General features: G+C 36.6%; 1 protein-coding gene across 1 annotated transcript; it reads left to right on the top strand.

Annotated features, from left to right (window-relative positions):
• LOC131164731 (NADPH-dependent pterin aldehyde reductase) lies at positions 1 to 23,979 on the top strand. Its single transcript, XM_058122160.1, has 5 exons — positions 1 to 565; positions 644 to 713; positions 17,157 to 17,350; positions 18,120 to 18,292; positions 23,676 to 23,979. Exons 1-5 carry the CDS (start codon positions 293 to 295, stop codon positions 23,743 to 23,745), a joined length of 780 nt encoding a protein of 259 aa, XP_057978143.1. The 5' UTR covers positions 1 to 292; the 3' UTR covers positions 23,746 to 23,979.
• The last annotated feature ends 2,595 nt before the right edge of the window (positions 23,980 to 26,574 follow it).

Below are 26,574 nucleotides of genomic sequence, written 5' to 3'. Positions count from 1 at the left end.
GAATTTCACTTATATTAAGGGAGCATATCCAGTGTGGTGCAGCCTACTACAACTAGAATAATGGACCAATCATATCGTAATGCATATTAATTATACTAATTTATATATAATTTAGATTTAAATCGATTTTTTCTATTTATGAAACTAAAATTAAAATTAAAATAGACTTTTTTTTGAATCGAAATCGAAAATCAAATACTAAAAAATCAAAATTTTCAGTCCAGTTTTCGATTTTCCAATAATTTTGTACGCCCTCAGGACTCTGCCAACAGTGGCGCGTGCCACCGGTGTGATGCGTAAATTTGAAGCATTAAGGGAGGGAAGGGAAATGAGGACGTCACAGACGGCGCCGACGCAGGAAGGAACGAATGCGACGATGAGCAGAGGAGGAGGTCATCGGAAGGTGCTGATAACTGGAGTCAGCAAAGGGTTGGGCAGAGCCCTAGCTCTGGAGATGGCCAAGAGAGGCCACACAGTCATTGGTTGCTCTCGCTCTCAGGAGAGGCTCGACTCCCTCCGTCCCGAGCTCCCCTCCGATAACCATCTCCTCCTCACCACCGATGTGGTCTGTCCTCTCTCTCGCTCTCTCTCTCGAATGTGAGTTTTAGTTTGTGACAATAATTGTTTAGCCTTGTCTTCGTAGAAATCAAATAGCAGCATCGAGGAGATGGCGCGTGTTGTGATGGAAAATAAGGGGGTGCCAGATATCATAGGTAAAATTCTCATTCGTGTTCATGAACTTGTTGGTTGAGTGCCCTCTACGGTGCAACTTTTGGAACTGTTGTATATTAGAGTATGCAAGTGGCACACTATCCTTGGAATACCTGACAGATGAGCATTTTATACAAGCTTTTCTTTACCTGTTGGAGATTTGTATTGTTGAACTTGGTTCTGGATGAAAGTTTGAACGCCATATTTTGGAACAGTGAACTCGTGGGTTGTAAAACGTTTTCATTTTTAAAAGAACCCTATCCTCTCATCATATTCTAAGGTTTTGATTTTTGGTTCAATTTTATTACTATTTTAAATGGCAGTGTGATGCCTTTTCCTACACTATTTTATTACTATTTTAAATATATGCTAGTATTTCCATATTTTGTGGACACTAATCCTGAAATATCTATATCATGGGAGTACTGAAGAGCATTACTGAATCACATGGTTTAAGACTAAATGAGTTTTGGACTAGAAAGAGCTTTTATAGCACTTGCTTGTTCAAAATTATCATTTTTTCTTGGTGAGAAGAGAAATTTTTTTTAAAGAGGGTATACAACGCAAAGGACCAAAAGTCCATGCATCGAAGGAAAAACAAATACTAAAGAACACAATAAAAAGTCAAAAGTCATAACATAATGATGCAGGGGCAGCATCAAGGTTCTGAAGCCATGGGAGAATTGAGAAAAAATTAAAGAGAGGAAGGAAGGGGAAGGGAGAAGAGAGGAGATACAAGGGGGGAACTCACATTCAGTTCCAATTAAAAAATTCAACAACTGCCTACAGCATGGCTTTCACACATTATTTATAAGAGAGCCTAAACACAAAAAAATTACACTCATACCCCTTAAACTATTTGAATTACAAACAAATCCCAGCATTACATAAATATTATGAACCACCCCAAATACACATAATCCTATACTAAATAATACTGAACACAGATAGTAAACTATTAACTAAACTCAACAATTCCTTGGCCCAAGTAAAAGAATAATTTAGTTACTTTGTAAGCTTACTAACTGACATGAGATCGAAAGGGGACTTAGGAATGTATAAAACAAAAGAAAGAGAGATGGAAGGAGTAGGATTTACTGTTCCTATCCACTTACAGCAATAGTGGACCATCAGTAAGGGTAACTTGAGGTAGATTTTTAGGATAGGAGGGCAGAAAAGACATTGGTTGCTACTGTTATATGGTCAGTGGCAACAGAGTTAATTATCCAAGGACTAGGTGAAGATACTAGACAACGTACAGATTGTAGAATAATCTTTTTGGGCAAAAGATGCAATGTGATTAGATGCCTGTTGAGACGATTGATACCTCTGATATAGTCACAATACGCAGTTCACTCAAACATGTGACTAATGAGGGAACCATACTTTTGGGATGTGCAAACTCCATCCCAATACTCACAAACTTAGACCAATGATAACACGATTAATTGTTGGAACAACCAAAACAACCACGAACAAGGTGACCCACCATGAACGGGTCACAAATAAATCAGTACCAGGCTGCACAGCACCAAGAAACTCAGACACAGCCCCTAGAAACCAACACACAGCACTGGAATAATTGGAGAGGTGAACCACTGAAGCTACCATGGACAAATAACCAACAAACTTATGTAACACTGCCACAGCCTCATAAAAACAGCTTATGAACACTACCACTGCTCCAAGAGAGTCACCAATGGCTGTTACTAACACCGAATAACAACTAACAGATTACTATGAGTGCATGATCAAAAACAAAGATTGGGTCTTTGAGCAAAACACATGCCCAACAATTTGATATTTGGTCTATGGAAGGAATTAGAACATTGAATAAAAAACACAGCAAATCCCACTGTTTCAGACCCAATAAACTCAATAACCATTGACAAACAGCTTCATGAAGCCTCAAATAACCATTACTCGGGTGCCACAGATGAGCAATTAAAAAAGGTGAGATTTTTGGACAAAAAACATCATGAAAAGGTCATTATGTTTTTACAGGAATTCAAGTACTGCTGGGAATTCAGGCCAAAAACATGCCTAACAAAGTAGCTTCATGCTCTGGAGCATGGGGTCGGCCCTGGCAGCCTAACGGCAGGTGAGGGCGCATGGGGCACTGCCTGGAGATCGGATTTCAGTGGGGGCAGATTGGCACTGTTTGTGGGTGGCTATGGTGTTGTTTTTTTGCAAAATCTATAGCAGATTTTGTGTTCCTGAACTGGCAGTGTCACCCAGGAAATTTCCAGTGGCTGGTCTGACTTCTGGCAAGTGCTGGCTGTTTTCTAGGGCTATATTGTTGCTGGAAATTCTTCTATGATGGTAGGCGTGCAGTCAATTTAGGGTTTTAGGCTCTGGTTTTGATGGTGGTTGTAACAATGATGGTTTAGGTTTCAGAATCATGCTCTGATACAATGCTGAATAATTTGGTAAAATGGATGACCTAACTTCAATGAAAGGTCTCTCCCTCTATTTATAGTATATGTCAATTACAATACCAATGACCATAATACCCTTACTGACTCACACTTACTAACATAACTTGTAACACATAATAATAATGCTAAATGACTAAATAACCATTAACAGTTCGTTTACCTCCCTAAAGTTGAGGTTGGTCTGGGCCTGGGTAAATCGATTTCTAAGAAAATTGCCTTGGCATATAAATGGCAATGGTATTTTCCTTTGGAACCTGGATCTTAATGGCATGAAGTAATTTGTACTAGATTTGGAATCCAGCAGAAAACTTCGGATGCCAGCATCAGGATTAATGCTACTTATTGCAGTCCCTGGAAATTCATTTTTCAGGTTTCACATTATTCTTTTCTTGAGTTAAATTCGGGGCGAGAAATGGGGATAGAGCACAATTTTGCGAGGATTAATGGATTGGTGTGGCTCCTTTTTGTTCTGTGTTTCCTTGCCTTACGTGTCCTTCCAATTGTTTTAATGCTCCAATTTATAACTTCTTGATTATTGAGGGTACTACTGCCTCTTGGGAATTTTATTTGAGGGGGAATATGAGTGAGAGGGAAGCTAGGGAATCAACCATGCCTTGAGGCTGTAGATGCCTTTACTCTGTCTTCTCATTCTGGTTCTAGAGTTTGGTTCTGGGTGGGTTGGCTGAGTTTCCTGGTAACTCTTTTTGATCAGCTCAAGATGATGTAGATGGGCACCATTTTGCATTGCATTCTTTGGTTTGGAAAGCCAGAAATGTTAAAAAATCAGGGATTTTATGTGGTCTGCAATTCTTGACAGGATTAGTAATAATGATTGGTTCCATGCTAGAAGATCTTTGAAAGTGTAGTCACTAGATGTTTGTTTCCTATTTTATTGAAGTATTATAATGAATGCTCACTTATTTCTACATTGTTCTTTCTTGCGGGGCATGTGGTCTGGGCTCTTTCATTTGTTTGGGGAGCCTTGGGATTTCCCAGTGACATTGGAAAGTTGTTTTCTAAGAAGTTCTAAGGGTTTTGGTTCTAGGAAAGAGCAAAATTATTGTGAAGATGTGTGCTACTTTTGCAATTGTGTGGAGTATTTGTTTGGAGCGTAATTCTATAATTTTCTAGGGGGAGGAAGGTGGATGAAGAGATGGCGTGGAGAAGGGTGTTTTTGGTCTCCTTTTGATGTTCTCTATTTGGAGTGTTGCCAGAGGTTCAGCTCATTGATTTGCAATGCAATTGGAGAGACTTGCTGCTTAAGTTTTAGTTTTTGATTGTTTTTTAGTACCTTTTTCTTTTTCCTTTGGAGGATACCCTATCCTATAATGCACTGTAATTTCTTTCTCTTCTAATTACATTTGCCATCTTATCTAAAGAAACTGTTTGTTTATCTCCATGTGTGGGTGTGGTGACATGTGCGGGGGAATGTTAAGGCTTGGTATGCATTATTGACTCATAACCTAACTGCTTATGCTTTTAGGGCAAGTGGGGGCTTAACATGCTTCTTGGTTGACCCTACTTAAACAGTGTATCTGGATCTCCAAGTCTCATGACCCTTGAGGAAGTTGATAAACCATATGAATTGCATACAGTGCATCAGCTTAAATTGGATACCTAACAATAGGGGCAGCTCTGCCTCGGAGTTTAGCCTTGACAAACTGAGTTTCTTCAACACAACTTCGACTGCTGTTTCTTGCATAAGATTATGTTGGCCTTTATAGGTAATAACATAGGAATATGGAAGAGCACCTACTTATAGGGTGTTCATGGGTTGGGTTGGGTTGGGCCTAAAATTTTGATTGACCCAACCTCATCAGTTTGGTGAGTCTTGAATCCTAAGTCAAACCTTTGACTATAAGGTTTGGTTCTGTTTGGTTGTTGAGTGGGTCGGGTCGGGTTTGGGGGTTTAGCTTCTTTGGAACAAGGAAAATTAATGCAAAGAAATATGCGAGATAAATTTGCAAAACATAATAAGATATGTAACCTTGTAAACACTAATGTGAAAGTGTCATTCGAGCTAAATAAATGTTGGATTTCTCATTAACAGAAGGGAAAATTACGAAAACCCCCTTCGTTTGACTCAAAAACAAGGTACCTTGTGGTTTTCATTATGTTCACTAAACCTCCTTGCGCTTTCCAAAACTATATTAATCATAATCTCATTAATTTTTATTGAAAAAACATGCTAAAATACCACAAAACAATTAGGATATTAATTAATTTGATTAACATTCATGAAAAATTACTCCCTCCTCTCCAGCAACTTAGACGTCAAATCCGTACTTGATCTCAATTTACCTTGCAAGCTCATGCTATTAAGCCTTAAAATTGTATGGATTTTAATCCAATTAATTAATATTATTATATAATTAGTTGTTTATGGATTTTTTGGTCTTTTCATCACCTTTTATTCATAGAAAATAATAGAATTACTATCTTACATATTTTTAGAACGCACAAGGGGGTATAGTGGTCATATTGAAACCACAGGATACCTCCTCATTTTTGAGTTAAACCATAGAGGGTATTTGTAATTTTTCCATAGAAAAACAATAGCATCAACCAACTTACTTATATTTAGGTCCCCTTGTTATTATTATTTATTTTTGTCTTTATGTCATTTGCATTTGGTTAGGATCGGGTTGGGTTGGTTATACATAAATTGGACCCACCAACCAACCCACTTGCAGTTTGAAACCATTTCTTTGGGTCAGGTTGGCTTGGTTTGAGTGAGTTGGGTGGGTCTTTGAACAGCCCTACCTGCTTAACAACAATGTAGTTTTCTCATGGAATGTTGAATGCTCATTCCATTCCTCCCTTCTGTAGTGTTTTATCTGCTTGATTTAATGCATTGGTTTATTTTGGTTGAAATTCAAAAGCGTATGAATTTTTAATAGTTATGTTTACAAACCATATTGGGGAATATTTTCTTTTGTTTCCTTTTGCTTATTTTTTTGGGGACTGTAAGTGTCTCAGTTATTGGGACAAGGAGTTAAAGCTGGTAAGAGACTTTGGATGTTAGGAACAGTTAAGAAACCTTTAAAAGAGGCTGTTGAGTGTTTGTCTGCACCATTTTAGACCAACAATCCTGCTTTCCATGTGGTGTACCGCTCATGTAAACATAAATGCTTTCTTCAATTTTAAATTACTGTAGATGCTGCTATTGTCATAAAGAATCCTATAAATCCAAAGTCGTTTTCTTATGAGTACCCTGCCCAAGATCTACTTGCTTCAAATCTCTTTTCTAGCTTCTGTAGTGATTGGGCTGGGATTCTCTATTTCTATTTTATTTGTTTCGTTTCTTTTTTTGAGGGGTGGGGTGGGGATTATTTGGCATAATCGTATTTCCTGTGTGTGTATTTAGGGTGCAATACATTCATGTTCATGTTTTGAAAATAAGAAACAAAACTGCAGTTCATGCCAAAATCCTAATTAACATCCCTCCACAACTCTCATCTTCTTGAAAAAAAAAGTATTTTTGAAAGTCATTTTTGGCATGTACCAATGCTCCAACAAAAAATTGGAATTGCCCAAGAAATGTTTTACCTCTTTGGGTAGCAAGGTTAAAGGTGGTTGGTTGTTGACGGAGACAGTTGCTTCCGAAAGTGTTGGAATTTCTGTTCAGTCCTTTTGCCTTACAAACAGGCCATAAAAGAAAATCTCACCTGTCAACAATAAAAAAGGAGGAGTTTCCTAGGCTGTGTACCTTCAAGGCACTCAAAATCCTGCCCCCCCTCCTCGCGCGACCATCTATGCCTCAAGTTTATTACATTCCTTTTGAATTTTTTTTGTGTTATTCCAATCATATGAATGTGTGTTGAGAGTGAAGGGGCCTGCTGCGGAATAGTCCTAAGATCTGGCTGTAGTGCATATGGATAACAAAAAAAAACCGATCTTGCATACCCGGGTTAAACAAAAATTCGATCTTTCAAACCCGGATCACAATAAAAATTTGATTGATCTTGCGAATCCAAATTATGTGATTAGGATCATACCTGCAAGATCTCTCTGGTTTGATCTCGAATCTGCAAGCACGAAGAAGAACTCCCGAATCTGCAAGCATGATGAGGAACTCTTGGATCTGTGAGATCGAAGAAGAACTCTTGATGACGACAAGAGATCTTCTACTGTATTCCTCGAACACGCCTTACTCCTCATAGAGTGGGTTCGTCAGCGGCGGCTAGGGTTTGCTTCTCATGAAGACGTCTGCCTCTATGTGTGTTTTTTCATCTAACCCTCGCCGCTGAATGGAGCGCGTGTATATAGGCTACAGCAGGGACCTCTCGGCAAATATAACTAGGGCTTCCAACGTAATTAAGAATTCCTAATCCGACCCGGATTAATCCTTAATTACGTTAATTACAATGCATACCACTAAAGAATTATAATTGCATTCCCTGTCATATTCGAAATTAAATTTTGAGCTCCTATTATTAAATGCTTATTTATCTCCCCACGTAAAGATTACAGATACCCGTCAATTAAATTAAATTACTGACAATTTAATTAATTGACATATTAATTCCCTGAGACCTTCCACTTAACTTATTTGATGTGTCTGATTCAAAATCCACTTGCAGGGTTTGACACAATTATAACTTATAAGCTTCCTCAAGGGGGTATCATCAATCCCGATACCGGGATGTGGATTCCATCCATAATTAATGTTCACCATACACACAATGTCATTACCCAACTTAATGAGTTTATTGATCCATAAAGAATTTTACTCTTCTATGAATCATAGTAATAAACACTACATGCATGTGTCCAATAATCATATCAGGATTAAGTGCATAAGCACTCATAATAATCATGAGGCATTAATTGTTTTATATAGTCAGTATAAAAACAATTACCCCAAGACGATCCTGTTCAATACACACAAAGTGTACTAGCACAAGGAGTTGGAACTATACCATTCCCCATAGTCAAGACAGACCTATTAAAACCTTGTGTTACAGTCCTACCAATGGTGTGTCCAATTCCATTTAAGACTGTGAACAATAAACTTATATTCTATAAGAACTGATTATCTAATCTTCTATATGTAAGTCGTACTCTACACAGTAGATCACCTACTATATAGAATAAAAGATACACATGCATAATCATTAAATAGATAATGTCAGGCAAACATTGCTCACAAAGATTCTCATTAAAATGGAATAACTGAAGTTATTAATAAACAATAAAACTGATTACATGGAGCATGTCTTTCAGTATAAATCTCTAACAATCTCCCACTTATACTCAAAGCCATGCTGCCATACATCTCACTCCCATTCCCTTTACATGACTATCAAAAGTACTAGCTGGTAAGATCTTTGTAAACGGGTCTGCCAGGTTGCTTGCCGATGCAATCTTGGTTACCATCATATCACCTCTTTGCACGATATCTCGTATCAGGTGATACTTACGCTCGATGTGTTTTGCCCTCTTGTGGGTCCTGGGTTTCTTTGAGTTAGCAACCGCCCCGCTATTATCACAGTAAAGTGTAATAGGCGATTGTACTGAAGGCACCACTCCTAGATCCAATAGAAAGTTCCTGAGCCAAACGGCCTCCTTTGCTTCCTCAGAGGTTGCCACATATTTGGTCTCCATAGTGGAATTAGCAACACATGATTGCTTGATACTTCTCCAGCTAATGGCTCCACCTCCTAGGGTAAACACATTTCCCGAGGTTGATTTTCTGGAATTTTTATCTACCTAAAAATCTGAGTCTATGTACCCAATTGGTACTAGACCATCTACCTGATAAACCAAAATATAATCCCTAGTCCTTTTCAGGTGCTTGATTATATGTTTTACTGCAGTCCAGTGTTCCCGCCTTGGGTTAGACTGATATCTGCTGACCATGCCTATGGAAAAACAGATGTCAGGTCTAGTGCAAAGCATACCATACATGAGGCTTTCTACTGCCGATGCATAAGGAACTGCCTTTATGTTCTTCACCTCAATCGGTGTTTTAGGACATTGATCCTTGGATAGAGAGATTCCATGTCTGAAAGGAAGTAATCCTTTCTTGGAATCTTGCATGCTAAAATGGGCAAGAATCATATTGACATAAGTAGCTTGTGATAAGCTCAATATCCTTTGCTTGCGATCTCTCATAAGCTTGATCCCAAGGATGTGACTGGCTTCTCCCAAGTCCTTGATGTCGAACTATCCGGATAACCATACCTTTATCGAAGATAATACCCCCACATCGTTTCTGATGAGTAAGATATCATCCACATATAGCACCAAGAATACCACCACGTTTTCATCATGCTTTTTGTATACACATGATTCATCCGGGCATTGATCAAAACCATAAGATTTAATGGGTTGATCAAGACGGATGTTCCAAGACCTAGATGCCTGCTTAAGTCCATAAATGAACTTCTTAAGCTTGCACAACATGTGCTATTGGCCTATTGCTACAAAACCATCTGGTTGCACCATATAGATGCACTCATCAAGACTTCCATTAAGGAAAGTTGTCTTGATATCCATTTGCCAAATTTCATAATCGAAATGAGCTACAATGGATAAGAGAATCTGGATAGACTTTAGCATGGTTACCGACGAGAAAGTTTTCTCATAGTCGATTCCCTCTTTCTGAGTAAACCCTTTCGCTACAAGCCTAGCCTTGAAGGTTTCCACCCTCCCCTCTGCTCCTCTCTTCTTCTTATAGATCCACTTGCATCCGATCGGTTTTATTCCTTCGGGTGGCTCTACAAGATCCCAGACTTGATTAGAGTACATGGACTCCATCTAAGATTTCATAGCCTTCTGCCAGAGTTCTGCATCTTTATCTTGAAGTGCTTCGTAGTAGTTGCCGGGTTCAGTATCCAGTTCATCAGGGATCCTGTTATAAGACTCTCCAAAGAACATATATTGATTAGGCTGGTGTACAACCCTCCCACTACGACGAGGCACGTTTTGTTGTGTTGATTCTGATCCTTGTGCACCATCATTTTGCCCTGGTTGTACAACCGACGTATTGATGGTAGCTGCACGTGATGGGTCAGATTCAGCTCGAGTTACAACATTCCTCTCACGACAACGAGACAATGGGATGTCAATAACTCTGTCTTGTGGTGGTTCTTCTTGCACTATTGGTATAGCTGGTATATCTCCTCTCAACTCTTCTAGAACAATCCTACTTCTGGGTTTGTGATTCATTACATAGTCCTCTTCTAATAATCGAGCATTGGTGCTAATAATGACCTTTTGATCCTTAGGACAATAAATTAAACTACCTTTCGTTCCTCTAGGGTAGCCAACAAATAAACAGACATCTGTCCTTGATTCCAACTTATCTGTTTTCCCTTTTAATATGCGTGCTGGACTACCCTATATTCGAACATGCCGTAGACTAGGTTTGCGCCCAGTCCACAATTCTGTGGGTGTAGTATGTATTGACTTAGATGTGACCAAGTTCAGAATATAGGCTGCTGTTTCTAGTGCGTGCCTCAAAAACGAATTAGGCAAATCTGAATTACTCATCATAGATCTGACCATGTCCATAAGAGTCCTATTCCTTCTTTCTGCTACACCATTCTATTGTGGCATACCAAGTGCAGACAACTGGGATTCAATTCCCTCCTTTGATAAGTAATCCACAAATTCTCCTAAGAGGTACTCGCCACCACGATCAGATCGTAGTGTCTTGATACACTTACCTTGACGCTTCTCTGTTTCTGTCTTAAATACCTTAAATTTCTCAAAACATTCAGACTTACGACGTATCAAATAAATATACCCATACCTTGAGTAATCATCAATGAAAGTAACGAAATACTCAAAACCACCTCTAGCCTGGATATTCATGGGGCCACACAAATTAGAGTGAACCAGTTCTAATGCCTCTTTTGCTTTATAGCCCTTGGCCGAAAAGGGCTGTTTGGTCATCTTACCTTCTAAGCAGGATTCATAGACTGGTAGTGCCTCCACTTCTAATGAACCTAATGGTCCATTCTAAACCAACCTTGAAATCCGTCTCAGATTAACATGACCTAAGCGTAAGTGCCAAAGATAAGTTTGGTTCAATTCAGAAGGTTTCTTTCTCTTATATGGTAGTTTATTAGTGTTATTCACTTCATTTAGTTGCACTGTAGGAGAAACATGATTAATAATATAAAGACCATCCACCAATGTACCAGAATAGATAAAACGTTTATTTGACTTAATAACAATCAAGTCATTAAAATAAACGGAAAATCCATTATCCACCAACTTGGGAACTGAAATCAAATTCCTTCTAATGGAAGGTACATAAAAGAGTCTTTCAATATTAAAATCCTATCTCTACCAAAAGAAATGCGAATATCTCCTACTGCAACTGCTGACACTCTCGTGCCATCTCCCAGAAATACGTTAATCTCCCCATCACTTAGCTGGCGGGTTTGCTGGAACCCTTGCAAAGAATTGCAAATATGATTAGTGGCTCCCGTATCTACACACCAGTTATTGGTAGATATCACCGCTAAACATGTTTTAACTACTAGTGAATGAGATATACGTGTTGGGTGGTCCAGGGTCTTCTCAACCCCAAACATTTCTTTGAGGTTTTGCATTATATCATAGGCAGAAAGCATAGACTGATGCTGATGTTGCAGAACATTCGACATAGATGCCAAAATGTAACACCGCGCCATCTCATCAGCCTTAATCCACTTCCGATAAGCCTGGGTTTCCTCATCGGTTGCCCCTTCACCGGGTTTTTGTGGACATACCTCTACGAGCACATACTTGTACTCCTCTGCAGTCAGTACGATGTCCAAGTTCCTTTTCCAGTCAACATAATTAGGTCCAACTAGTTTGTTTTCTTTGAGAATAACACCCAGGGGATTGAAATCCATTTTAATCCCGAGAACCACATATTATAATAAAATATGATGAGCAATAATAAACTTTTAATTCAATTACAAGAATATGGTTCCCTCTACCAATATTTTTCTTTTAAAGAATCTGTCAGCAACCTAGCACACCGTGAGTAATATGCCTCAATGGGAGGTCGTCTATTACTCAATATTTGTGGTGAGGACCAATTACTTTTACTATCCAGGCAAGTGACCATGCCAAGAAAAATTAATTTGGTCCTATAAACAGTAGCAGTGACTCAGATGGTGAGAATACTATTATTCATAGCCAAGTGTATACCATCACATAACACTAGACCTATTGTCTCGTAGTGAATCCCCCAGATGGAGAGGTGACCCAATACTAACAATTACTAGAGTTTATACTTGGTGAGTCTGTAATTAATTCCATCTGATGGGGAGGAAGATATTAATATCATCTCATAAAATTAATTACATCACCTATAAACTAGTGATGGAGACCATGGGATTTATACGTAATAAATTCCCTCACTCACTTAGTTATTTAATTCATGTGGGATGCAAATTTGCACGAGTTTAATATTCCAATAAATTTAACATTCCAATATTGGTAACTAAAATACAAACAATAAATAAAATTCCAAAATTCCTTAAATTATTTATTTATTTATTTTTTTTATAACTTGAGAATTAATTTTATTCTCTAATTGCAAATGCATAGACTAATTTTGAAATATTAAATCTTACATTCTAATGACATAACATAAGAACAAAAAACACGCCAAGCAAGCATATATAAACAAGAAATATGATATAATAAAAATCCTGGCTATTATGTTCCAGCAGCTCGCATCATAAAATCGTGATTCCTTGCTTGCCATTATGGAGTGCCGGCGGTCGACGGGGGTCCGGCCTGTAGAATGTGGCTACAAGTCTATTTATAAACCCTCCATTTAAATTTAAATTCAAATTCAATTTAAAATTCAAATTCAAATTTAAATTTAAATTTAAATTTAAATTCAAATTCAAAATTCAAAATTCAAATTCAAATTTAAACCGCAACACTGTTCTAGGATTTTTCTTCGTTTCCGCCACTACTATGCGCCGCCAGCGACCATCTGATCACTATTCTACAACTAGAGTTTCACCCAGCTTTCGCCATTGCTATGCGCCGCAATTGTGCTTGCGTCTCAGATGAACCTGCGACAGATTACAGAATCCTAGCCTCCATAACCGGAGTTCACATGCTACGAGTCTCCTTCTCGGATGAGGCTGCATCATATTACAGAATCCTATGCCTCCATAATGTGGAGTTCACATGCTACGAATTTTTAAACAATCGCAATCATAAACCATACATTCATGTGACCATAATAACCAGGCGGAACGCTGCAAAACAGAAGTTAGCGCATGCACACGTTCTACCCTACGCAAAAGCTGGTTCGAAAACTGACGAACATGGTATTATTATTATCCGTATACAGTATCAGCCGAGGCTTTGATACCAATTGAAGGGGCCTGCTGTGGAATAGCCCTAAGATCTGATTGTAGTGCATACAGATAACAATAAAAAACGATCTTGCATACTCGGGTTAAACAAAAATTTGATCTTTCAAACCCGGATCACAAAAAAATTCGATCTTGCAAATCCTAATTACGTGATTAGGATCATACCTGCGAGATCACTCTGGTTTGATCTCGAATTTGCAAGCACAAAGAAGAGTTCCCGAATCTGCAAGCACGAAGAGGAACTCTCGGATCTGCGAGATTGAAGAAGAACTCTTGATGAAGACTAGGGATCTTCTACTGTATTCCTCGAACACGCCTTGCTCCTCATAGAGTGGGCTCGTTAGCGGCAGCTAGGGTTTGCTTCTCACGAAGACGTCGGCCTTTGTGTGTGCGTTTTCGTCTAACCCTCGCCACTGAATGGAGCACGTGTATATAGGCTACAACAGGGACCTTTGGGCAAATATGACTAGGGCTTCCAATGTAATTAAGAATTCCTAATCCGACCCGTTTTAATCCTTAATTATGTTAATTACAATTCATACCACCAAAGAATTATAATTGCACTCCCTGTCATATTCGAAATTAAATTTCGAGGTCCTATTATTAAATGCTTATTTATCTCCTCATGTAAAGATTACAGATACCCATTAATTAAATTAAATTACTGACAATTTAATTAATTGACATATTAATTCCTTGGGACCTTCCACTTAACTTATTTGATCTGTCCGATTCAAAATCCACCTGTAGGGTTTGACACAATCAAAACTTATAAGTTTCTTTAAGGGGGTATCATTAATCTTGAGACCAGGACGTGGATTTCATCAATTATTAATGTTCACCATACACATAATGTCATTACCCAACTCACTGAGTTTGTTGACTCATAAAGAATTTCACTCTTCTATGTATCAAAGTAATAAACACTACATGCATGTGTCCAATAATCATATTAGGATTAAGAGCATAAACACTCATAATAATCATGAGGTATTAATAGTATAAAAATAATTACCCCAAGACGGTCCTGTTCAATACACACAAAGTGTGCTAGCACAAGGAGTTGAAACTATACCATTCCCTATAGTCAAGACAGACCTATTAAAACCTTGTGTTACAGTCCTACTAATGGTGTGTCCAATTCCATTTAAGACTGTGAACAATAAACTTATATTCTATAAGAACTGATGATCTAATCTTCTGCGTGTAAGCTGTACTTTACACACTAGATCACTGACTATATAGAATAAAAGACACGGTGCATAATCATTAAATAGACAATGTCAGGCAAACATTGCTCACAAAGATTTTCATTAAAATGGAATAACTGAAGTTATCAATAAACAATAAAACTGATTACATAAAGCATGTCTTTCAGTATAAATCTCTAACAGAGAGGACTGTTATGGTTTTGCATTTGTCTACTTTTTGTTAGATAAATAATAATAATAATAACAAAAAATATTGACATGAGGTACAATTATGAAATCATGTAAATGTAATGAAATAAAAAATCTAAAAAAATATATGTATTGACATGAATATTTTAATTAAAATTATGAAAATATTGAATTTTAATGCTTACATAGAATTATAAAAAAAAAAATTAATGAGTATATTTTCATTATTCTTTATTTTATAGTTAAGAATCTCGATATATGACTACTTCTTCCCATGAGAATATTAATAAACTTATTACAATTTGTAAATTGTGATTTGCTACCTAAACACTTAATTTATTGTTATTGTTTGTTTAATATTAACTATCAATTAATCAATTTTTAAATTTTAAATAAATTTAAATTTTATTATTTGGAGGGTGCTTCTAGTTCTATTGTTTCATTTCTAATATTTATTTTTTATAAATTATATTATTATTTTTTAAAATGATGTTAGACACTTTACAATAATTTTAGAAGACATAAGAGGAATTTACCTATTTTATTTTCGGATGCACCTTTTATTCAACATTTATAATACTATTTTGTTAATTTTATTTTATTTTTCTTATAAAATGGAATTTTTTAGGTCCAAATATTGACCTATTGGAAATTTTTTTTTTTTACGTGTTATTGAATTGAATTTTTTCAAAATACTATCTTATTTCTAAAAGATAATAACATTTTGTCTACAAAAATAGCTACACTATTTGTACTTTTATGTATGATACATATATATATATATATATATATATATATATATATATATGAGTCATGCTATATAATGTCAAGGCTCCTAACTGGGTAAAGGAGTGTGGGGTTGTGTTGTGAAGCATTTTTCTTTTTTAAAATTTTTAAGTTCAATCGTTAACATATTAGTAATAGATTTTATAAATGTAATTTTACCTAATTTTGGTTGAATTTATTTTCTTTTAAAATATATGGATATTTTAATTTTATTAATTTATTATAGTATAGATACAAATGTAGATATCTGTACATAATGTTAGTTTATTTTATTTTTTAACCAAACGGAATTTTTTCTTTTAGTTGAAGCATTAACTTTTAGATAATATAAATTGAATTTTATTTAATTTTGATTGAATTTACTTTCTATGTATATATATCATAGAAAATAATTTCTTTTAAGAATATTTGCTCTTACTTTTAAAAGATAAGAATATTTTTGTCAATTAGATGATTTACACTATCTATATTTCTATATATGGTGTAAAGATTTACTTTTTTTTGGAAATGTTGGATTTATAAAAATTGATGTTTAAAAGTAAGGATACTTTTGTCCAATAATTGACTTATAATTACATCTTTTGTGAGTTTTTAGTCTTTATGTTTTTTTTTCAAAATATATAGATATAACGTAATTCATATCCATGTGTCTGCCTGGAAGCAAGTGTAAAATTATCTCTTGACATGTTCATGTTAGGCTGCTGAGGGTGTGCATGATGCTTGTTGACATGTTGACAACATGTGTCTGCCTGGAAGCAAGTGTAAAATTATCTCTTGACATGTTCATGTTAGGCTGCTGAGGGTGTGCTGGATATATGATGCTTGTTGACATGTTGAGACAATTTTTAGAACTGTAGTTGCCCATAAATCGCATAATTATTATTGTGTAGTTATTCTGTGAAAATAAAAAAATTGTGCTTTCTTGGTTTTGTTTTATTTTATTTTTATTGCAAAGGAAATATATTAAGAAAGAGAATAGAGAAAAACTGAGTCTAAGGGAGGACAATAGATTGTTATAGTTGTTTGCCCCCCACGGTGTGTTCAGGTGGACAAGGGCAGACTGCAGGCAAGTGCCTGGGTTTGATTCCGCACTGTGCATCATGTGCCTTGGTATACCTCGGGGAACTGGGGGGTGGGGTATACCCCCAGGTTTATGCTGCAGGGGTGGGTCACTAAGTGGCCCTGCCCTGTGGCAGTTCCTGGGTCAAAAAAAAAAATCCTTATAGCTGAATTTGTGCTTTCTTGTTTATACAATTTATCTTTCAAATTTGTTTAATTTCTGATATCAGGGGCTGATTTCTGGACAACTATTTCTAATATGAAAATCTAGGGGAAATATAATGGATGGTGGGATGGTGGGACATCATATTATTCTTGTGTGCCACTTTTTCTGTTGATTTTGATACTATATCTGTGTCTTCGTCCTTTATTCTACCTAGGTAGGTGCAAATGTAACACTGAATGTGGGGATCTGCCAGTGAACAATGCAGGTACAATTAATCAAAACAACAGGCTATGGGAAGTCCCAGCAGAAGAGTTTGATACTGTCATTGATACTAACTTAAAAGGGACAACAAATATATTGCGTCACTTCATCCCTCGTATGATTGAGAACAAGCAAGGTGTTATTGTGAATATGTCATCAGGGTGGGGAAGATCTGCTGCTGCACAGGTAAAACTGCAAAGATGGCTGTACTTTTGAGCTATTCTTATTCTGTCAATTTACTCTAGTATAGCTGCTAGTACCACTATTTTTAGTATTATTGCTGCTGTTTTGGTTGTTGTTAATCGGGAAAGTTTCACTGAAATTCTCTTGCATAAATCCTGATTTATTTTTTTAAGTGAATATTACAGTTTCCCGGTTTTAAATAGAGCAAGGACTCGCAAATAGTAGCTTCTGACACTGAAATGGTGGAAGCATTGTCCATTCTCATGAGCTAACTAGCTTAGTCACCGCAAATAATAGTTAAAGATTTATAATAATTTAGGAGTGGGATTGGGGGTTTTGCAGGTCTTGTTTGATTCTAGTTAAGTGCTAAATCTATGTTACATGGACTTGTATGTGTCAGGTGGGTGGATGCCCATGTATCAAACTTGTTTTCCTGCCTTCCCTTTCAGATTTTCCCACTATTTTGAAGTGTTCAAACAGGGTAGATGTGTCATACATATCCAAGTATGAGGAACAGGTACTCCAGGTGAAGTAAAGGATCTGGATATTAGAGTGCTAGGCCACATGTCATTTGTATGAATTTGTTATCTGCTCTATTTGGAAATGCTAATGTATCAAGATCAGATTAGGCAATAGAGTTTACATTCACATGGACACAGGCTGCTTCTGATAACCTTGGTCTTGAGTTTCCTCCCTCTTTCATAATTGAAATCAATTTTTTTTTTTCTTATACATCATTGCTTCATTTCGGCAACCTAATAATATGCTACAGGTAGCACCTTACTGTGCTTCAAAATGGGCAGTTGAGGGGTTGACGAGGTCTGTGGCAAAGGAGTTGCCCAGTGGACTTGCAATTGTTGCACTTAGTCCAGGAGTAATAAACACCGACATGCTTGCGTCATGCTTTGGCAATTCAGCTTCCCTGTACCAAACACCTGAGTCATGGTATTTATGTCTTTTCCTTATTTTATAGATTTTAGTGTCTTATTTGTTTTGTAATTTTTTGATACTCTTCTCATGAATGCAAATTTTTTGTGCATGCACCTTAGTTAATTGATAGAAAATTCAGGAAAATGATGATTATCTAGAGAGAAAGTATTTCTTTCCATTAAAAAAATTCATCAACAAAACAAGAGTATTTTCTATAGAGATAAAGGAAGAAACTTTTTGGGCTGGCATCCAAAGATGATGATGGTTTGATAAGTAATAGACTTTAGGTTCAATGTGTGGAATCCCTACATAATGTTGGCACCACAAGTATTTTTCATGATCCCTTGCTTCTTATACTGCATCATTGTGGCTGCCCACATCTTGATAGATGCCAAATATCCTATACAAATGACAATAATTTAGTAAATGTCTATATGAATTTTCACATAACCATTCATAATAACCTAGCTTTTTCACAAGAAATGTATTGAGAGAGCAGAAAAAGAAATTACAAGCTATAGGTGGAAGAGGAATTCTTAAAAATAGAAAAACCAAAAACAGAAGACGAAAAAGGAAACAGATTAATGAAAAAAAAATTAATTAGAAAAACCTTTTTTAATATCCTTTCAATTATAATTAATCAAACAATTCAAGTTCCCTTACTCCACTGGCCCCATTTCACCTCTCTCTCTCTCTCTCTCTTTCTCTCTCTCTCACTCACTCACTCACATACACACACATGCACGCGCGCATAACAAAAGAAATATATTAAGAGAGAAGAAAATGAAATTACAAGCTATAGGAGGAGGAGGAATCCTTAGAAAAATAAAAAACAAAAGACAAGAAAAGGAAACAGACTGGTGAAAAAAAACTAGTTAGGAAAACCCTATTTAAAATCCTCTCCATCATAACTAATTGAACAGTGTAAGTTTCCTAACTCTCTCTCTCTCTCTCTCTCTCTGACAATAGCAATATATTAAGAGAGAAGAAAAAGAAATTACAAGCTATAGAAGGACGAGGAACCTCAAAATAAATACACCAAAAACAAAAGACAAAAATGGGAACATGCTAATCAAAAACTAATTAGGACAACCTTTTTTATATCCTCTCCATCATAATTAGTTGAATGATGCAAGTTTCCTGACTCCCACTGGCCCCATTTCATTTCTCTCTCCCTCTCTCTTTCACTTATGAGACTAAAAAGTACAAAAGATGGAGGATAAGACATCCGCCACAAAAAATATGACAATAACACAGCCTTCCAATTCCTTAGAAGATTGGACAGCGATATCCCCCAAAAAATTGCAAAAGAGTGCCTAGAAAGAACTGACAATTAACTCTATCCTGAAGCAAGAAAAAGGAGAAGTCTGATCCTTGAAAATTCTTGTGGTTCCTCTCAAGCTAGAGTTCATAAGATGGCTTACACTGCACAAATCTATATACTCCTATCTCTGCTACTTCTCTCAAAATCTGGAAAGCTCACTAGCAAGAAATCATACACATTTTGTGGAGCTACCCATGCTTCATCAATATATGAAAATAAAGCATGCCAAAGATGTCTCACTACCCAGCAATGAAGGAAAGGGTGCGCATTGGTCCCGATATCCAAAATAGGTCAACTACTAACCTGTTTTATCCATTAGTTGCTGAGCTTCTAATTGTACATTTGGTATGCATGAGTGGAATGAAATATAATTTTTCACTTGATTTTATCATGTTTTCTCACCCAAAATAGTATTCCATTCCATTCTGCAAACCAAATGTGTTAATCTTTCCAAATAATCTCATCTGCAGGAGACAGGATAGGCAAATACCATCTTCAAACTGATCAATCACCTGTTGCTTTTAATCCATCCAGTTATCCTCAAAAATAGGAGAACCCTCTAATAAACCTTCAAGTGGAGTTGTGACACATGGAAACTATCACCAGCAACAACAGAGGAATCAGAGGCATATCCAATGTTCACAAAACTTATCCAGTACTAATCTGCTATCACAAGCAAACTCACTATTGGATTCACTCGTGTCATCACCATCACCCCAATTCTTCATCAATACAATAACTACCATCCATATTTCTTTTTAAAACTCACTTGCCTATGAGTATAATACTTGGTAGGATCAACCTTTTCATGACCTTACCAGCAACCAGAGGCTCATCTCCAATATCTCCTTTATAAGCACTATGTAAATCTATGTTGAAACCTTAGCCCCTTGTGCATACAACTGTTTTGCGAATTCTACCCTTCCTGATCCCTGCAACTTATCCCACAATCACCAGCCACCAGTGATTGATTTCTGAAAACTGCACAACATTAACGCTTTCCATTTCCCTTCAGTTGATCTATTCAACAGACGCTTGAGAGGTCCCTTTTTGCTGTTCAATTTAATCAATCTTCCCTTCTCCTGTTCTCCACCAGCCCAACTTCGCTTCTAGTGAGCCCAAGTATCTATCTGCTTCCAAACCTTACATTGGACATCCCCGTTGTTGCTCATAGTTAAGTAGTTTGTGTGCCTGCTTAGTTGAAGTACTATTTCAGGCCTTGTTAACAGCATACTTGGGTGGTTGATTAAGCCAATTCTGCTGGCGCACCTGAGGGCTATTTCCAAGCTGTGGCCCAAATACAACATGATAGGCAAGCATCCTGCACACTCCATCCCATGATCTCCATCAGAAATCCTAGCCATCACTGAAGCCAACCTTGTATTCCCCATATGCAGATCCTTGCCTTTTGGCACTGAATTTTCAATCTGCTCCACCTACCTCTCTACATTGCACTATGCACATGATTTTGCTCGATTCACCATCATGAATTCACAGTCACTCCACAGAGGACTTTTCTGTTCCAACTTATTGAAATACTACTCTCTCTGGCCTTGCTGTAGTCCTGAAACAATGACACCAGTAGCAGGAGAAAGCAACTCAACCAACAAACTAATTCTTGGGTAAATATACTCTAGCCATCTCCCATAGACCCACATGGTATAAACACAGAAATCCACTTCCCATGCCTGCTCAATCCTAACTCCAAAAATTAGCCCATTTTTTGTGGTTCTAATTGCTGTTTCCCAGCCTACCGAAGATAATCCATCAGGGAACCATTTCATTGCCATAAAAGAGATCCTCACCCATGATTCCAAACCAGGTTATGCTCAAGAACAAAAAGAAACTATGCTCCCCCACTGAAAGCCATACAATTACTCCAAGAAAGCTTCAAGATCATTATCTCACCTATACATGAAATAAGATTTACACTATGGGCACAATTCCATATATTTTGTTTTGTTTTTTTTAGCCCTTTTGATCAGTAAAAATTTGTTACAAGGTGCCAAAATGCATGTACAACTCTCCTATGTGGTCACAGTGCATAAAAACATTTAGCTGTACACAACTTCCCCTAGAAACTGAAGACCCTCCTGTGTTTTTTGCCCCAAAGACTCCAAAAAACACAAATGGGTAGCCAAGGCTCAAACCTTCTTCATCTATGCACTTCTCTATGTACCCCAAACCTATAGCCTAACAACTCAGTCACCATTTTGTTAGCTAAGTAACTTGATTACCGCCTTTGTCATAATCAATTGAACTCCAATGAAAAAAAAAACATTGCATAAACATCACGCATAATTGAACAAATCATCATAAGATGGGAACTCTTCTCCTCTTTGCATGTGTGCCACCTACTCTTGCCTTTCAGATTCTCTTTTCATTAGATTTTCATGCATAAAAAATGCATCAAAATTACATTTATAGAAGCTTCCCAAGTTAAGAAAAACCCTGGAGCAATCTTGACCTATATGCTAAAAGATATTACCAAATAAAATACTTTCAATAAAAAATGGAATTAGAACTAAGTTTTATGCTTGTATACATCATCAATCTCTGTGGTTGGCAAGAAACTTGACCTTGGGTTGATGTAATTGCAAATGATAGCACATACCTGCATACTAGCTGGCCAGTAACAATGCCATCTCCATCTTTCTTCCTCATAATATTTAACTGTACATCTGCATCCATGTTGGGGCCACAAAAAATACTCTCTTTATTTGTTTTGGATATTGAAAATGTTTGTTTTGGGGATCTCAATCTAGGGGAATGAGGGATTCTTTCTAAGTTGGGTCTGTTTTTGAGTACATTTAAGGTTAATGATTATTGATAGGTCACCATAGCCACGACTTCTAAGTTCACTTGAAGGGTTTGGAAACCAAGAATCTAAAAATGGTGGCACCTCTAATTTGGCAAACCTTAAATAGCTTGAAACTTCACTAATTTGGATTAAGAATGGTAAGACCACTTCTAGGTGATTGAAGCTAAGTTATACGATACAGTCAACTACCTCCAACCAACACATTCTAAGTTATGGGACTATTTCATTGCCCCTGGGTTATGAATGCTAAGTTATTGTACCTTATTTTATTCTATTTTAATTTTTTATGGAAACATAAGCAAAAATTAATTTGATTCCAATAATTGAAAAGGTTGTTAATTGAAAATTAGAGTTTTGGAATCAAATTGCAAATTGGAAAGTTCAATGAATCGTAGGGTGCACTGGGCATCTGGATATGCCCTTTGAATTTTCTTTGTGGAAAATTTAGTAGTTTTAATCCAATGCAAAATAGCAAGAAAGTTGATGCAAATGAAATTATATGAAAATTAAGTTAAGAAATCAATCCAAGAAGCATAGCTCGCACCCTGCAAACATAGCATGTAGTCTATCTGATTCATTGAAATAAAACAAACACAACAACTTTACATGCTTTTGTCTATCAAACAATTTCCGCAAAACATTAAAATATTAAACTTTGATTCGACATTTAAGGCTATGTGGAAGGCTTAAGAGAACAAGCCAAGGGGAATCAATCCACATGCAGCATGCGTCCAATGAATGCTGAATCAATCTGGATCTCTGCTCCAAATTATATATATCATGCTTGATACTTTTCCTATTTAAATTTGTGGTTTAATGCATGATTTAATAATAGCATGAATTCAAGGGCTACATTGTGTTCTGTTTCATATTGTAGAGCTAAATAAAATTATGTGCGAGGACTCATTTTGATTGTGTCAAAGAAAGGCCATTATTTGAAAATATGTTCTTTTCATCATGAAAACAACAAGATGGCTCTCTCTCTCTCTCTCTCTCTCTCTCTCTCTCTCTCTCTCTCTCTCTCATACATTTTATATTTTATTTTCCCTCATATTTTCTTCATGGCTGGATGACAGTCCCCCTACAGCGAGCTGCCATTGGCATAAGTTTAAATCATACTGTGAATAGGTTAAAAGCACTTTGATAAACATGTTAAAGAATCTGTTTGATTTGTCCTTAATCTGTTCAAACTGTTTACCTGTGTGCTTAGGACACCTGCCTCTCTCTCTCACGTTGCAACCTTTGTTTTGTAGGGCTCCGAAGGCAGCTACAATGATACTCAATCTTACAGCAGCGGATAATGGCGCGTCTCTTACCGTATAATGAAGGATCTCAACAAAACAATTTTCATTTGTGCAGTATTGTTACAAACTGTCTTTAATAGTTTCCTCTCTCTTTCGTTCTTTCTTTCTTTCTTCTTCTTCTTCCCCCAAATGCTTACTGTATGTGTTGTGTTAGCTGAAACAGATTTGAGATGTGCATATCCTTTTCCATGTACAACATACTGATTTAAAACAAGGGGGAAATTGATATTCTTTTGCCAATTTTGAATATAAATTTTATGGCAGCAGACTTCCTGCAAAGTTTTCATATTAATATTAGTTTTTAATATTAATATGTGCGCATTTACGCATCCTTTGTGTATAGGATAATAGCTACATGCCATTTTCTTTAATTAACGGTTTAAATTCAATGGGTCGCTTTGATGTATTATTGAAAAAATTATGTATTTTGAAAAAAAATATTGTATAAACTTTCCTGTAAATTCTTATTGTCCGTTTGAATTAACGATTTTAATTGGGGAAAAAAAAAAGAAAGAAAATAAGGAGGAAATTTATTTTTCATTGTATTTTATTTTTATATTAAATTTAATTAAAAATAAAAAATTATTTTTATAAGATTAAAATTTGAGAAAAATTAAATATTGATAATGTGTAAAATCAAAATTTTGTTCGTAAATGTAATATATTTTTTTTTTAAATTTTTTTTTCTTTTCTTAGTAATCAAATGTGAAAATGTGGATTTTTTGATATATATTTTTTTCTTTTCCTAATGTTTTTTGACTTTCAAAATAATGTGAAAAATGTGATTTTATTTATCAACCATCCTAAGTTCTAACATTCTGCTGATTCTTTTGTGTTTAAAAAGGTTTTAATTTTTTAATATATAAATAAATATATTGCTTAATGTATACTATTAAAGACTGATCAATAAATGACAATGAAAATTAGAAAAAAAAAATACTTTTGAATTTAGATTGTTAGACGTTGCTATTATCCTTGATGGGACATTTCTTCACTAGATAGAGAGGAGCTGGAGCTGCTAAATTCAACATATGATATTTTCACTCCTATTTTTTTAAATTTACTTTTTAATATTTTTTCAAGACATATATCGAAGTTGAGGAAGAATCTAATTTTGTTAGGTATCTTAGACTGTAATTGGTTTAGTTACAAGTCTGAAGGTGGGGTAATGAAGATGAGTAAGAGTGTTCTGACCGTGATGAAGGGGCTGAGAGTACCGGAGAATATCTTTACATTGTAGGGTATTACGATTGTAGGTGGAGCTGCAATTGCAGAGTTTGAGTCTGACAGTACCGTTTTGTGACATATGCAATTAGGGCATATAAGTGCGCGTGGAATGAAGGAATTTCACAAGAGAAATCTTTTGAAGGTGGTCAAATCATGTAAGCTAAATTTCTGCAAGTACTGTATGCTTGGGAAGTAGAATAGGGTTCAGTTCATGACAACCACGCACAAGATGGAGGGAAAACTTGATTACATTCACTCGGATGTTTGAGAGCCGGTGAGAGTGGCATCACAAAGGGGACATATGTACTTCATGAGTTTCATCGATGATTACCCATGAAAGGTTTGAGTTTACTTCATGTGGCATAGGTCAGAGACGTTTGTCAAGTTTAAATTGTGGAAAGTTAAGGTGGAAAATTAGACCGAAAGAAAGATTAAGTGTCTTAGGTAAGAAAATGGAACTGAGTACACAAATTCGAGTTTCAGAAAGTTTTGCGAGCATCATGGCATAAGGAGACATTTTACAATACGACGAACACCACAATAAAATGGTGTGATAGAAAGGATGAACTGAACCCTAGCTGAAAGGGTTCAGTATCTTAAGTTGAATGTTAGGCTCATTAAGAATTTTTTAGCCAAGGCGGTGAGTATGACTTGTTTTTTGGTTAATAGATCATGAAGGGTATCACAAGATGGGAAAGTTGCTAAGGAGTTGTGGATAGGTAACGAGGTAGACTACTCCGGTTTGAGAGTATTTGGGTGTCCAGCCTATGCACACAGTCCTGGTGAGGAGAGATTAAAACTTGAGGTAAAGTCTAGACGGCGCAGCTTCCTTAAGTATCAGAAAGGTGTGAAAGGGTTCAAGTTATAGGATCTAGTGGAAAATAAGGTGATGATCAACAGAAACATGGTTTTCAATGAGAAAGCCATGTTGTGGCATACTCAGAAAGAAGAGAAGCAATAGATGCCATAAAACTGCAGCAGCAACGAGCATGTTGTGTAGGTGGAGTTGGAGACTCAGGTTAGAAATGCAGGGAGTTCTAGTTCGAGAGATCAGCAGGCGGTGTAAGTGGAGTTGGAGACTTAGGGCAGAGTTGATAGTGCAGGGAGTTCTAGCTTGGGAGATCAGAAGCATCGCAATATAGCTATAGACAGACCTAGACGCATTGTCAGGCCACCCCCAGGTGCGGATTTGACGATCTGATGCCTTATGCATTTATCACTAGTAGCGAGGATCCTACTACCTTTTAGGATTTAGTGCATAGCTAGGAGAAAAGTAGTTGGATGGGCGCTATGGTGGAGGAGATGGAATCACTGCATAAGAACCAGACATGGGACTTAGTGGAGCTTCTAGCTAGGAATAGGGCAATTGGATGCAAGTGGGTGTACACGAAGAAAGAAGCAGTTTCAAAAAAAAGAGAAAGAGAAGTTGAAGACTCGGCTGGTAGCAAAGGGACACTCACAGAGGTAGGGAGTTGATTGTGATGAGATCTTCTCCCCTGTGGTCAGGCACACTTCCATTAGGGTAGTGTTGGGATTGGTGGCGCAATACAACATGCATCTGAAGTAGATGGGCGTAGAGATGTCGTTCCTCCATAGTGATTTGGAGGAACTAATTTACGTG

The sequence above is a fragment of the Malania oleifera genome, chromosome 9 (assembly GCF_029873635.1).
Source record: "Malania oleifera isolate guangnan ecotype guangnan chromosome 9, ASM2987363v1, whole genome shotgun sequence".
NCBI lineage: Eukaryota > Viridiplantae > Streptophyta > Magnoliopsida > Santalales > Ximeniaceae > Malania > Malania oleifera.
This window is presented reverse-complemented; position numbering and strand designations above follow the sequence as displayed.

Coding starts and splice junctions, on each gene's coding strand:
- LOC131164731 (XM_058122160.1), top strand. CDS start 293: ATGCGTAAATTTGAAGCATTAAGGGAGGGAAGGGAAATGAGGACGTCA. Junction 566..643: donor TCCTCCTCACCACCGATGTG/GTCTGTCCTCTC, acceptor TTGTCTTCGTAG/AAATCAAATAGCAGCATCGA. Junction 17,351..18,119: donor GAAGATCTGCTGCTGCACAG/GTAAAACTGCAA, acceptor AATATGCTACAG/GTAGCACCTTACTGTGCTTC.